Source organism: Cibotium barometz, chromosome 20 (assembly GCF_041138505.1).
Source record: "Cibotium barometz isolate CiBa-2024 chromosome 20, ASM4113850v1, whole genome shotgun sequence".
Lineage (NCBI taxonomy): Eukaryota > Viridiplantae > Streptophyta > Polypodiopsida > Cyatheales > Cibotiaceae > Cibotium > Cibotium barometz.
Genome location: NC_141065.1, coordinates 3,676,334 through 3,690,654, shown reverse-complemented (window position 1 = coordinate 3,690,654; position 14,321 = coordinate 3,676,334). Strand labels below are relative to the sequence as shown.

General features: G+C 45.0%; 1 protein-coding gene across 2 annotated transcripts in view; it reads left to right on the top strand.

Moving 5' to 3' along the window:
• Positions 1 to 936: 936 nt before the first annotated feature.
• The window catches only part of LOC147627455 (protein ROOT HAIR DEFECTIVE 3-like), a 53,754-nt gene continuing 40,369 nt past the window's right edge, over positions 937 to 14,321 (top strand). The window contains exons 1-4 of one of the 2 annotated variants that reach the window (XM_086814353.1): positions 937 to 1,252; positions 2,616 to 2,780; positions 3,302 to 3,368; positions 3,479 to 3,581. In XM_086814353.1, the coding sequence (XP_086670479.1) occupies positions 2,630 to 2,780; positions 3,302 to 3,368; positions 3,479 to 3,581 (321 nt within the window). In that variant the 5' untranslated portion in view covers positions 937 to 1,252; positions 2,616 to 2,629. Of the gene's footprint in view, positions 1,253 to 2,604; positions 2,781 to 3,301; positions 3,369 to 3,478; positions 3,582 to 14,321 lie in introns of both variants that reach the window. The other variant, XM_086814352.1, reaches the window with a different exon arrangement.

Sequence of the window (14,321 nt, the reverse complement as noted above, 5' to 3'; positions counted from 1 at the left end):
AAAGGAGGGTGCTTGCTTGTGATTCGAATTTTTAGCGTTAAAGCAACATGTAAGACAGACTTTCAAAACACTGGCATTGATTGAAGTTAAAAAAGTATACTTTATAGGGTGCTTTTAGAAAGGATAATCTATGTTGGGTGGCTAAAGTTCCATTATATACCTCTTACTCTAGTGGTAAAACTTTCACGATTCAAGGGTGAGGGTTTTGACAAATTATCACACTTTCATGGTTCAAGGGTAAGGGTTTTGACAAATTTTCACATTAATAACCAATGTTCATATCTAAGGGTCTCGTGGCTGCACCTTAGCTAAAAGCTAATAGTGAACATTTATATCTTTAGAAGTAAGGTTCACTTGAATTTCAAGCTAACAACTAGCTTGCATATTTGAAGGACTAGGGTTCTCTCTAAAGTACCAACATTTGTGTGAGGGAGATCGATATATATATTCGAACACACACATACCCACGTCGCGTAGCCCCCTGATGGCATCGAACCCGGGTCCTCTCGCTGCTGGAACCCAACCGTTCTACCAACTCAACTCACGCTCGTGGGCTGAAATACCAACATTTACACAAAGGCTATTATAATTAATGTTTTTTAAATTAAGAACTAGGCTTTGCTAAACATCTTTGCTATGTAAAGGACCATGGTTCAATTGAAATTGCAAAATAGTGGTAGGGTTGATTTTAAACTGCATGTTAGATATTAACATTCACACCAAGGCTATGGTAACTACTTTTTTTTAACTTGAGAGCTAGGGTTTGCTAAAATTTGCATGGTTCTACTTTTGTTTCACTTAAGATTTTATCCAAATTTTAAGTAAGACATGAAGGGGAAAGCTTACTAAAGTTATTAAAGCAGCTTTAATGTAGAGGCACCTTTTGTCACAAAAGAAACAATTCAATAACCTCTCTCGCAACAATAAATTAAATAAATAATAATATTTTTAAAAATCTATTGTACTGCTTTTTTGAGATGATTTAATCTACTTTAGTAATAAATATTTTTTAATTTATTGGTTTTAATTTCTTCCTTTTTTCAATTAATCTATTGATTGCTTAATTTTTATTTATCAATTGATTGAAGGGCATTTTGGTTGCTTATGGAAGCCAAATGGTGCCACATAAGCATCGCTTTTAGAAAACGCATGTACAAAAACATTCGTTCTTCCTTTCAGATCTCTCTCTGGGCCTTTGAGGATCGCATCAACATCATTTGATCTCTCCACTCCTACCTCGATTCGCTTACAGGTCTCTGCTTTTTCTTGTTGGTTTTCTGTTTTTTTTTCTTGATTCAGTTAATCTGCTAGGTTGATCCGTTCTTTTCTGGGGGATAAGCCTGTAATGGGCGCTTCATCTTGCGAGGTTGAAGCTAGGCACTTGATCAGCTTGACCATAAGCAATGATTAAGGGTTGATTAGGTGGAGAACAAAAGCATTAACATAAATGGCGGATTAGCATACCGTGCAGAGTGAGCAAATTTATGATTTAAACACAAGGATCAATGTGGGCCTTCCTTCTTTGAGTTGAATACACATATACCAAAGCTGTCTATGGGCCTTCCAGTATCTTATTTTTTTTAGGTAAACAACGCATTGTGCACACTCGCCTAAGACTCTAAGACCTTACCAAAATCTCATTTTAAAAGAATAGGATGTTCACTGAGGCTGTGACGTCTTGGCCTTGCAGTGAAGATAATGCCCATTTATTTGTTTCATTCAAACACATAAGATGTGTTTCCCCCTATTTCCCACCATAAACTAGTGGTTAAGGAAGAGATTTGCATAGCCCAAATGCCTTGTATTTGAGGGACTTCGTGTTTGTTTTACATAAATAAATGCATTTTTGTTACACGAATGATTGCGTTTTGTGGGGTATTTTTCTGTCCAAGTGTGTACCCATCCCATGCTTAGGGATAATGTGCAAAGGCCCTTACTAGAAACACTCCAATTACACCCAAGCAGTGAATGTCTCTTCTCTTATGATGGCTTATCTGGATTGGATTCAAATGGAATAAGGTACAAGTGCTATGTATCTCTAGGATTTGGTTGGGTGAGATGCACATAGAAGAAAGCACTGGGTATCATTAAGAGAAAGGATTTTTGCTGGGGGGCTGAGCAGCTATGATGCTGTAGTGCGAAGAACACGAGACAGCACACAAAATGCATCACGAAAGGCTAAGGGGATTTTTCCTCTTTTCATTTGAGACTTAGGGGCTTTACACATCAGTGTGGGATGGGCGGACAAGACCTTGAGATTGACGGCGGGCACTATTGCTCGTCCACGTTCAACCATCCCCTTCCTGTTTTTAGATTCTCCAAGAGGCATGACGGGTATGAGAGATGTGTAGACCCCCTAGTCCACTGGCCGTTTGCTGTCATCATGTTGAATAAATGGCAAAAAAAAAAAAGGGGATTTCAAGCACGCACACAGAATGGCCGCTTTAGTATTGTTTGCTGGCAGACTGTGTAAAGTGAAGATGGCATGTATAGTGTATTTTGCTTTTCTAGAGTACATTTTAACGGCAGGGTTTTGAAGATTTTTGTTTTGTATGTTGATTAAAAAAAAAGGTTGTTTTACCTGGTTTAAATGGATTTATATAGATTATCTGCAGGTTAAATTGCAGTCATGGGTGGAGAACGGCCACCTTCAATTCAGTTAATTGACGGACAGGGCAATTTCAATGAATCTGGCCTCGATTCTTTTGTGAAAACTGTCAAACTATCAGAATGTGGACTTTCTTATGCTGTAGTATCCATAATGGGTCCTCAGAGTAGTGGTAAGTAAATACTTCGTTCAGAAAAGAATGCAACTTTAGAGATGCTTAGCTTTGATTCGTGTGTGTGTGTGCGTGCATGCGTGCATGTTTGTTCTCTTTAGTGCTAACTTTCATCATGGTTGAGCCCGTCCTTTACCTCTAAAAAACTCAGTTCAATGGTTTATCTATGAAGATTTGTCTTTTAAGGTGGCATCTCTGCACCTACTCGTGTGTGTTAATGACTTGAGAGTGGGGATGCCATAACAGGTAGTCTATGCTATGCATGATGCAGTTGATGTTTTGCTGCTCTGTGAGTAGACTCTTATGGAGTCAAGATCCACTTTGATTTTTGTGGAGTTTGGGAAATTTACTTGAACTATCTGTTGGTATATGTGTTTTATATGTATATGTATACACACATATAATCATATATATATGTATACACACATATAATCATACATGTATCAATACATATATGCACACACATATGAATGTGTGTGTCAATACACCTGTTAATGGCTTTTCTTTCTATTGTTTGACAGGTAAGAGTACATTATTAAATCATTTGTTTGGCACAAACTTCAGGGAGATGGATGCATTCAAAGGAAGGTTTGTTTCTGAAAGTTGTGCTCATTTATGATTTTGTTTAAATTTCCATTTTTTAGTTGGCCCATTTTATTTTAAGAGAGGTACTGGTTTCTAATGTGCGTATGCAACAGGAGCCAAACCACACAAGGAATATGGCTTGCAAGAGCAAAAGAAATTCAACCACAAACATTGATAATGGACCTTGAAGGCACGGATGGGCGAGAAAGAGGAGAGGTGATACTTAACCCTTCATGTTGTAAAAGTTTAAGTTTTTCAAGTTTGAGAATCTCATTGTATTTTAAGTAAAGTCAAGAAAATTGGTGAAACATATGCCTTGAGTTTGCCTTACATCTTTTGAACCAAGCTAGTTAGTGTCATCAAATTGTGTTTACTAGCATGAACTTGTCTACACTTGCTTAGATGACCTTCCCCCCCCCCCCCTCCCGTTAGAGATCTTGCATCAGTCAAATTTCCCTTGCCTGTAGGCACGCACAGAAGCCCCAGCCTGTAGATGGTCTAGAAATCTGTCCGTAGACAGTGGTGCTGCCACGTCCCAAGCCTAATCGAGGTTAAGACCTTCAGGTTAGGTTAACCATAGCCTAGGGGTTAGGCATCTTAAGTGGGGGTTATTAGCTTTTATAAGACATGTGCTTCTAGTTTATAGGAGGCCTATATAAGTAACTTTATGAGTCAGTTTGAGGGATAGCTTGTCACGTGCATCACGCACTTGGATGCCACGTAGACATATCTGTACAGATGGTGCAGTACGTGGGGTGGAAAATTGGTCCCATGTGAGCCCCAGTCCGGGATGAGTCAGCCAGGGTTCCACTCTAGTCGTCCGAGGTCAAGTGTGCATTGTCTTGCACATGCGTCCAAGGTCAGGTGTGCATTGTCCTGTACATGAATCAGTGCTAGCCCGTGTTGAGAGTCTCCCTCTAGAATGATGTCAGTGGGTCTGTGTATCTGGTATGACACCGGATGCCAAACCGCTGTGTAGGCAGGTAGGATTTGCAGGTAGAAGGGGGCATCCATTAGTGCTACCCCAGAAAGGGCATTATGCCCCATGGTTGGGCAGGGGGCCTTAGGCCACCCCAAGGGGGCCCATGGCCCTTGCCCACCAGCCCAGGAGAGGCTGGGCAGGCTGTCGGCCAGCCCAAGGGGCTTGGCCAGGCAGCCAACTTGCCTTGGGCCAGCCCAAAGTGTTGGCTAGCCCATTGGGCAGCCTGGACTGCAGGCGGCCAGAGCCTAGCAGGCTGTCTAGCAGCCTGCGCAAGTGGCCAGACAGCCCCAGTGTGAACACACATATAAAAGCAGCATTTAATGCTAGATAAACAGGTCGTGGAGGGAAAGTTAACCAGCCGACCAGCATACTGAAGGGGTATAAATAACCAAGGTATATTTCAGTTCCAATTATCTCATATTTCACCAAGTGCTGAAGCTACTCAAGGGGCCAGGACAGCCAAGGAGGAGTTAACGCAAGGGTTTCTTCTCATTGACATAGAGCTCGTTGCTTTCCAACAACTTTAAGACTTTCTCCACATCAATGTCATGCTACTTAACCGTAGCTGAAAATACTAGTATGTCATCCAAAAAAAGCAGGAAAATGCACCTCCTTTTCGGAGCGCAATCTAACCATCCACTATGTGTGCGGGAGACTTCCGGAGGCTTCCTAAGGCTGAAAACCAACCGTCCTTCAAGGGACAGGAGTCACTCCGAAAGGGGTGGTCCACCGGAGTCTGAAAACCAACCACACGAGTGAGAAAATTTCTAGCTTCTTGCTGAATCTTTACACTTGAAGTAGGCTCTGATACCACTGTAACATGCGGAAGCGTCGGGGAGATCGGTAACTTCAATGGTCAGAAATCAACACACTTGTCGCGACGAAATTAACGCACAAAACTGAATGTAGATGTGCAGAAAAATAGAGAGAGAGAGAGAGGGAGCAGAGGACACAGTATTGGGTCCCAAATATCCTCGTAGGGTCCCCACCACGAATGGTGTATTTGCTTTTATTAGAATGATGCAAAACTGAAAATAAAATACTGAACCTTAACCTTGTTAGCTGATTTATTTGTTCGAGGTTCATTACCTTGGATATATAATTAGTGCAGAAGGCATTTGACTTGATCCGGCCAAGGTGGTCGAGATTGTCAATTGGGAAGTACCACAGATTGCTTATGACATCAGATCTTTTGTGGGTATATGCCAGGCATACTCCACCCACATAGACAAGTTTTCTGACCTCTCGGCGGATCTCACCGATCTGCGAAAGGGTGTCAAGACAAGAAGGCAATGGATTCGAATGACTCCACGAGCGTTGGAGGCATTCAAGAACCTCAAGGTAGCTTTGTTAGAGGCACCTTGTCTAGCACTTGCCTCGTGGGATGAGCCATTTCAAGTGATCACCGATGCAAGTAACATCGCAATTGGAGGTGTATTACAACAGAATGGTCATCCAGTAGCTTATATGTCTCATAAGTTACAGCCCGCATAAAAGAATTACTCAGTCTACGATCGAGAACTCCTCGCAATTATACACGTCTTGAAACATTGGAAACATTTTCTTTATGGCCCTTTGAGGTTCGCATTGACCATCAGGCATTACTCTGGATTTAGACAATGCCAAGTGCACAGTGGGGTGACCGACAGCACCGCTGGAGCCAGATATTCCAGCAATTTGGTGGTATGATTGAGTACCTTCCAAGAAAGGCCAATCCAGTGGCTGATGCTTTGAGCAGGAAGGGAGAGGTAACTTTGATTCAGACCACTAGACTCGACTTTGTTGGTACGGGACTAGACGACATGAAGCACGTGTACGCGGATTCCGAGGAATTCGGTACATAGTGGGAACAGGCATTGGATGCCATTGGACTATGCCACTTTTGGATACGCGAGGGTTGGCTTTTTTACAAAGGCCGACTGTGTGTCATGAAGTCATTCAGGGCAGCTCTTCTCCATGACGCCCATGACGCCATTACTGGTGGTCATAGGGGCATGAATTGGACTTTGGAGAAGTTGGAACGGCAATATTATTGGCCAAAGATGAGGCGAGATGTGTTTTCATATGTACATCACTGTGATATTTGTCAAAAGGTGAAAGCCCCTTGTGGGAAGAAGATAGAGTTGTTACAACCCTTGCCAATTCGTGAGGGACCTTTCCAAGATATTTCGATGGATTTTGTCACAAATTTGCCTTCCAGTTTGGGTAAGTGTATGTTGAACTTGCTTCGTCAGTCACTGAACTGGACTGAGGAGCTCTGAGTTAGCCAACCCTGGTAATAGCTCCCTGGCTATACTAGTCCAGAGACCAGACAGACTCTTACCCAGACCAACCAGATAACTTATATAAAGATATCAGTGCCTAATTCAGCAAGTAATTACAGTGGCGCACCATGGCCACCACACTCACACACCCCCACTACACACATGGGATTACACTTGCTTTCTTGCGCAACAGGGCTTCCGCCCTTCATTCTTCGATTCTCTTTCCTTTTATATCCAGCTCCTCGGCTCACCATCCCCATCTTGCCCGACTGTAACTGATTCTTGATCTTGATTAGTTATTCTGCTGGCCGTTGGGCGACCTATACTTTTTCACCCTTAACACTCTTCTCCCTTTTCTTGAACTGAGCTGACTGTCAATTTCTTCTCCCCCGGTTGGCTCTGGACTGAGATATGATTTTCATTAAGTTCTGCTCATGGTCTGGGTGGAGCCCCTGAATCTCCTGCTGATCATACGGCTCTCCCCTCTCCCTTTCTTCGTCCTCAGCTTGCTCCACTGCACTGTCACTGGGCTTCTGAATTTTGCAGATCTCTGGTGCCCTCATTTTCTCGAACAGGTGCAGTCGTTGGCGTCGGCGTTTCCCATCCTTGGTGTCCTCCACCACATAAGGATTGCTTCTGACTCTGACCCTAGCCAGTTGAGTGCACCAGTAAGCAGTGGCTAGCCAGGAGCCATAAGCAGGTCGATTCACTTCTATTATTTCCTTCAGAAGTTTTTCTGCTAGCCATTGAACATCCATATCCAGACTGGCTTTTTCATGCTTCACCTGAAGAGCCATTGTGTTTATGGCTATCATTGTTGCCCTCAGGTTGGCCTCCAGTTGATACTGAGGTCTTGCCTCGTCCCGGATAGATAGTACTGGCATAGTTGGGAATGGCAAGCCTACCGATGGTTCTAAGGCCTTCATCCTTATGGTGGCTAATGGCAGTTCCAAACTTCTTTGTTGTTCTTCCCAAACCTTCTCCAACATCAGTGTGCCAGTCTGAGCAGATGTTGTTGGTAGGGTGCTTTGGCTAGCTGGTTGCTGGTTTTCTGATGGGCCCTGAGGCTCAGGAAGAACACTTGAGCTAGCATGTGCCTGAAGTGTTGGAATCGGGCTGATTATTTGCCTGGGGGTTGAGGCAGGCTTCACCAGTGTGCCCAGTAGACCTTTAAGTTTATCTTCAGCTGACCCCTGAGACTGGCTGGCTGCCGCCTTCCTAACGCTGTGCATTAGTGCCAGGGCCCCCTTCTTTGGTGTCTGGGAGGAACTGGGCTCTTCCTGGCTGGTCTCCTGCCCTGATGGTTGGCCTTCTATCCTGGCTTTTTTTGAATCCCTGACACTCAACGTTTCACTGGGCCTTTTCTTCCCCTTAGAGCCCTTCGCCATTTGCTCGTACAGCTCTTGCCAGATGGGTGCACAGGTATATAGTTTTTGCCCTTTCTCTTTCACTGCCACCATCTAAGTGGTCATGGCCTTTTCCAGCATCCTGGCCGAGTCGCACTGGCCTCCCTCAAAAACCCTTGCTGCCTCCATGAATACCTGCTCTGAGAGATACTTGTCATCCTTTTTGAGGCAGACTGCTTGAGCTACAAACTTCATCAGCCTCTGGTGTTCGTTCAGGCTCTGGGTGGGCACTCCCTGGGCTCCCTTTTTCCTTTTTGCTACCTCTTCTTCAGTTTCGCCTGGATACTGGACAACCATTTCTGGTGTCCAGCTCTTCCCTGCTAACTTGTCTCGTACCCCTAAGTGTTGCTTCAGACTTTCCTTTGATACTGGAATTGTGACCCCTTTGATGCAGGTCTGATGCATGTCCTTGTCATAGTTTCTAACTGCTTCTGCAGCTATCTCCTCATCCACCTGTTTTTGCATGACTCTGTACAGAGTGTAGAGTTCCGCTGCTTCAAACTCAGCTTTGTCTGCATCATCGAGCTCTGGGACTTTTTTTGCCTGGTAATCCTTGGAGACCCAGGAGCCAGGTGTGGCCTGATCCTCTTTTGTTCATTCTGCTCAGTTTCCAGTTCAGCTGTCATCTGGCCTGATCCTTTTGTTCTGGGGTGATCAGTTTGTGCTTCCTGATGAGTTTCAGGGATCTCCTGATCTTGATGTCTTACTTGATATTTCCTGATTTTTCCTATGTTGACCCGCTCAGGAAATTCCAACCCCTTCAGGTCTCTCAGTTGGACTGAACCATTTTCATACATTCTCAGTATTTCATAGGGTCCAGTCCAGCCTGTAGTTAGATTGTTTCTTTTCCCATCTAGCTTGCCAGGGTACCACAGTACCAAATCGCCCTCTTTGAAGTCTCTTTTCTTCAGGCCGCGATCATGGTACGCTTTCATCCTCTTCTGAGCAATCTCCTGCTCCCATAGCGCTCTTTACCTTTGCTCATCCAGTTTTTCTAATTCCAGTAATCTTTCCTTCAGATTGGTATTAGGATCTATTTGATATTGAACTGAAGTTCTCAGGGCAGGGATGGTAAATTCAAACGGGACGATTGCTTCCTGCCCAAATGCCAATCTGAAGGGGGTTTGCTTTGTAGTCACCTTGAAGGCTGTCCTGTAAGCCCAGAGCGCTGAATGTAGATGCATGTCCCAGGACCCCTTGCTCGTTTGCGCCATCTTAGTTAGTATCCTTTTCAGTGTTTTATTCGTGCTTTCTGCCTGACCGTTGCATCTGGGATAATAAGTCGTTGCCTTGCGATGCTTGGTCTGGAACACTTCAGTCAAAGCAGCTACCGTTTCATTCAGGAAGTGGGTCCCTTGATCACTGACCAATTCCAGAGGACAGCCATATCTGGTGATGATATATTCGTATAAGAAATCAGCTGTCTTCCTGGCTGTGTTGTCCGTTAATGCTTTTGCCTCAACCCACTTCGTCACATAATCATTTGCAGCTATTATGTACTTATGTTTCCCAGAGTTTTTGAATGGCCCCATGAAATCAATTCCCCATTTCATGAAAGGAGCCAAGGGTTGTATACTGTGTAATGGTCCCATATCGTTCAGTAATGGCTTCCCCATTCTCTGGCACACATCACACCTTTTGACCCACTCCTGGGAATCCTTGAACATTGAGTCCCACCAGTAGCCTGCCTGAAGCAACTTCCTGGCCGTGACTTCCCCTGACATATGGCCCCCAGCCTCATCCTCATGGGCTCCTTCCAGTAGCACTCCTCTCTCACTGGATGAGACACACCGTCTCAGTATCCCATCCTTCCCCAGCTTGTACAACGCACCAGCTGCCCAGGTGTAGTTCCTGGCCCTTATAATCAGTGCCCTTTTTCTTCTCATGGGCCATTCAGCTGGTAGCTCACCAGTGCGTAAATATTCCGCGATCTCCGAGCCATCTGTATCCAGCTCCAGTATGAACAGGGCAGCATCAGGAAGGTCGTCCTGAATGCTGATCGCTTCCTCAGCAGGTGTCGCCCTGGACAGAAAGTCAGCTCCAAAATGATTTTTGCCCGGCTTGTGGATGATTTTGAAGTCATATTCTTGAAGCAGCAGCATCCACCTGGACAATCTTCCTTGAATAACCACCTTATTAATTAAATACAACAGAGCTTGATGGTCGACATAAAAGACAAAGAAATTCCCCAGTAAGTAATGGCGGAATTTCTGTACTGAAAAGACCATGCCCAGAGCCTCTCGCTCAGTTGTGGTGTACCGTGTATGCTTGCTCTGCCTGGGAGAACCTTCTACTTGCATATTAAACTGGAAAAATCTGTCTCCCCTTCCAGAGCCATGCCTGAGGCAATTGCATGAACATGAAATATCTGGTCCCATTTAGGTTGCCTTAAAATTGGTTTCTCAAAGACTATTCGTTTAATGGCTTCAAACCCTTCCTGGCACTCTTGATCCCAGCAAAACGTCGCCTCCTTCTTAGTCAGCGCATACATGGGAGCTACCAGTTCAGCCAGTTTGTTCACAAATCTTCTGTAGAAGTTTACATATCCCAGGAAACTGGCTACCTCACTTGGATTTGTTGGTGGTACTGCTTCCAGGATTGCTTTTACCTTATCTTCTGACATCTCAATCCCTTTCCTGGACACCACATGCCCCAGCACTGTTCCTCTGTATGCCCCAAACAAGCATTTGAACGGATTCAAGCAAACTCTCTTCTCCCTGCACCTATTGAGCATTAGTCGCAAACATTCCAGATGTTGATCTGTATTGGAGTAGACAATAAAATCATCAACAAATATGGCCATGAATTTTTGCAGATATTCAGAGAAAATAGCCATCATTGCTCTCTGGAATGTTGCTGGAGCATTGCACAGTCCGAAGGGCATCACCAAAAACATGAACGCTCCCCACTCAGTGATAAAGGATGTCTTTTCCCTGTCCCCAGGTGCCAAACTAATCTGATTATACCCACTGTAACCATCAACGAAGCTGTACATTTCAAACCCAGCAATCTGGTCTAACATGGTGTTAGTAAATGGCAACGGGAAAGGATCCTTGATAGTTTGCTCATTAAGCTTTCTGAAATCCACACAAATTCTCAACTTTCCGTTTTTCTTTGGGACCACCACTATGGGGAATAGCCAGTCACTACTCTCAACTTCAACAATGAACCCAGCCTTCAGCAAGGCATCCAATTCCTCTTTGACCCTCTTAGCATAATTTGGGTTCATTCTGTACCTTTGCATTCTTATTGGTCTGGCATCCGCTTTCAGTACTATCTTGTGCTGGCACACCCTGGGATCTATCCCTTTTAGTTCAGTATGATCCCAGGCAAATACGTCCTCAAACTCCTGGAACAGTTCAGAGAGTGCTTTTTTAAATACCTCTGGAAGTAGCCGGTTCACTCTCACTGTCCTTTTCTCATCTCCTCTTATCAGTATTTCTTCCACCTCGTCCCCAATCACCTCCTGGCTAGCTTGTATAGTCACTTGGCGGAGGCCCTCTCCCTGAGTTTGAAAGTGAGCTGGGAACATTTTCTGCTGAGCTGCCAGCTTCAGTTCAGCAGCAGCTACCAGTTTAAATCCAGGGTTGCTACTGGGACAATGTTGCTGGCAGTTAATTTTTCCCAGAGCTCATCAGGTTCTGAGACAAAAATGTCTCCTGGTCTACTAGCTTTAGGCACCCTGGTTGTCGAAGTTGATATGGTCACTTCCTTGGTGCCCAGTTTCATGGTTAACTCATCCTTGCCCCAGTCATGTACTGCCCTTGCTGCTCTTAGCCAAGGTCTTCCCAGCAGCATGTCATATGAGTCGCCAACTTCCAAGATCAAAAATGATGCTTCAAATTTAACCCCTGCTATCCTGATAGGCACATTTTCCACCATTCCCAGAGGTTCAGATATGGTCTGGTTGGCCATTCTCAACTTGAAAGGTGCAGGTTTGCTTTGCATCCCGAGGTGCTTCCTGACCTTTTCAGACATTATATTGACACCAGCTCCCCCATCGAGAGTTGCTTTCTCCACTAGCTTCCAGTGTTTTCTGATCTTCCTGTTCCAATAGTTCTTCCACTGCTGGTACTACTTGAACCAACTTGGACAGTTCCAGCGAGAGTTTGATCACTCGATCAGCCACTGTTTCCCAAGCTGACTTGAGTTGGCTTTTCCAGATTCAGAATTTCCGTCCTCCTACTGATCCTCCGAGTGCTCATCTTTTGACTCTTTTGATTCCACTATGTCTTTTCCCTTCGTCAGGGCCGGCTTCCTTACCCACACCAGATTTTTGCGTTTTGGTTCCCTTTTTTCTGAAATTTCCTGGACCTGAGCCTCATGGGGCTCCATTAGTAGTGGTCTTTTCTTCTTCAAGTCCTTGGTGATTTGAGCTGCTTCCTGCTTCAGTTTTTGCCACCTCTCTACTGGGTTGATCTGAGTGCGCTGAGGTGACTTGGGCAATCCCCTAAGTTGTGCTCGTGTAACTGCTGCCACCTCTGGCTGCACTAGGTTAACATTTGAATTTGGCTGATGAGCCAGTACCTCTGGACAGTCTCTGGCAAAATGGCCCTCCTTATGGCACCTCCAGCAGATCAGCTTCCTTGGTGGAGCTCTTGGGTAATTGTTTGTGTACTAAGGCCTGTAATACCTATGCGGTTGACTTGAGGTCTGTCCCACAGGTGGTTCAGCAGACGCCTGACTCACTGGTGCCGCAATTCTAACAGCTGGAGCCGACAGTCTGCTAGGGCACTCTTTCCAGACATGCCCTCTTCGTTCACAGTAGTCGCATTTGATGCATTCACTAGTGGAATGATCACTTTCCCTGCAGTGAATGCACCATTTTTCCCCTTTTTTCGGCATCATTGCTCTGACACCTGATAACTCCCCGATTTTCTTCTTGATCATCTTCAACTCATGTTGCCAGTCTTTGGTTTTCTCTACTAGCTCCTCCTCTGAGCTACTATCTGACGAAGAACTTGAAGAACTGGAACTTTCTACCCTCTGACATTTGGGTCCCTTTCGTTCCATCTTCACTGCTCTCTCTACTTGTTCTTCAAAGGTCTTGGTGGGGTTCGTAATTTTATTTTTGGCCACTCCTTTTAGTGATGTGCCATTAATAAACCAGGCCCTCAGACACTTGTTTCCTGGTGGTGATGACAATTGTCTGGCCGGATCTTTAATCTCTTCCACAAACTGTCGCACACTGGCCTTCTTCTGCTTGATTTTTCCTAGCTGACTGAGCAGCTCCTCGTCTGATTTCTCATCTTTAAACCTTCGTATCAAGGCTGTCGACATTTGCTTGTAAGTTGGTAGCTTTGCTGGAGGGTAATTGAAGTACCATTTTTGTGCTGCTCCCCGCAACGTCCGAGGAAAACAGACCTTCCAGTCGGCTCTGGGCAATTCCCTGACCACTGCCCAGCTTTCAAAAGCCTGGACATGGACCTGAGGATCTCTACCTTTTTTACCTTTGAATTCTGGCATCCTTAACTTCTGGTCCTTCGTTACCTTTCTTCCTTGGTCCTGGAGTCTCTGATCCTGTCCGTCCCGTTGATTCAGCTGGTCTGCCTACTCATTTCCAGAATCTGAATCCATTAGGTCTGCAGGCTCCTGGGAATGTCCTGCTTGAAGTCTAACCACCTCCTCAGTCTCTTCCAGCGTCCTCTTCCTGGTTCCTCTTGTTAGTCTCCTAATTCCTGTCCTTGGCCCTGCATGGTTGTCTGGCTGGTCTTCCATAGTTGGGACTCCTGTTGAGCCTTTTCCCAGCAGGATCGCCAATGTTGAACTTGCTTCGTCAGTCACTGAACTGGACTGAGGAGCTCTGAGTTAGCCAACCCTGGTAATAGCTCCCTGGCTATACCAGTCCAGAGACCATACAGACACTTACCTAGACCAACCAGATAACTTATATAAAGATATCAGTGCCTAATTCAGCAAGTAATTACAGTGGCGCACCATGGCCACCACACTCACATACCCCCACTACACACATGGGATTACACTTGCTTTCTTGCGCAACAGGGCTTCCGCCCTTCATTCTTCGATTCTCTTTCCTTTCATATCCAGCTCCTCGGCTCACCATCCCCATCTTGCCCGACTGTAACTGATTCTTGATCTTGATTAGTTATTCTGCTGGCCGTTGGGCGACTTATACTTTTTCACCCTTAACAGTGTAATACCCAGTGCTTAACTATAGTTGATAGATTTAGCAAATTTTTCATGCTTATTCCATGCAGGGCCAATGTGATCGCTAAAGATATTACCCATTTGTTCATTCGGCATTGGTACCCGATTGGCGGGATTCCTAGGACCATAGTGTCAG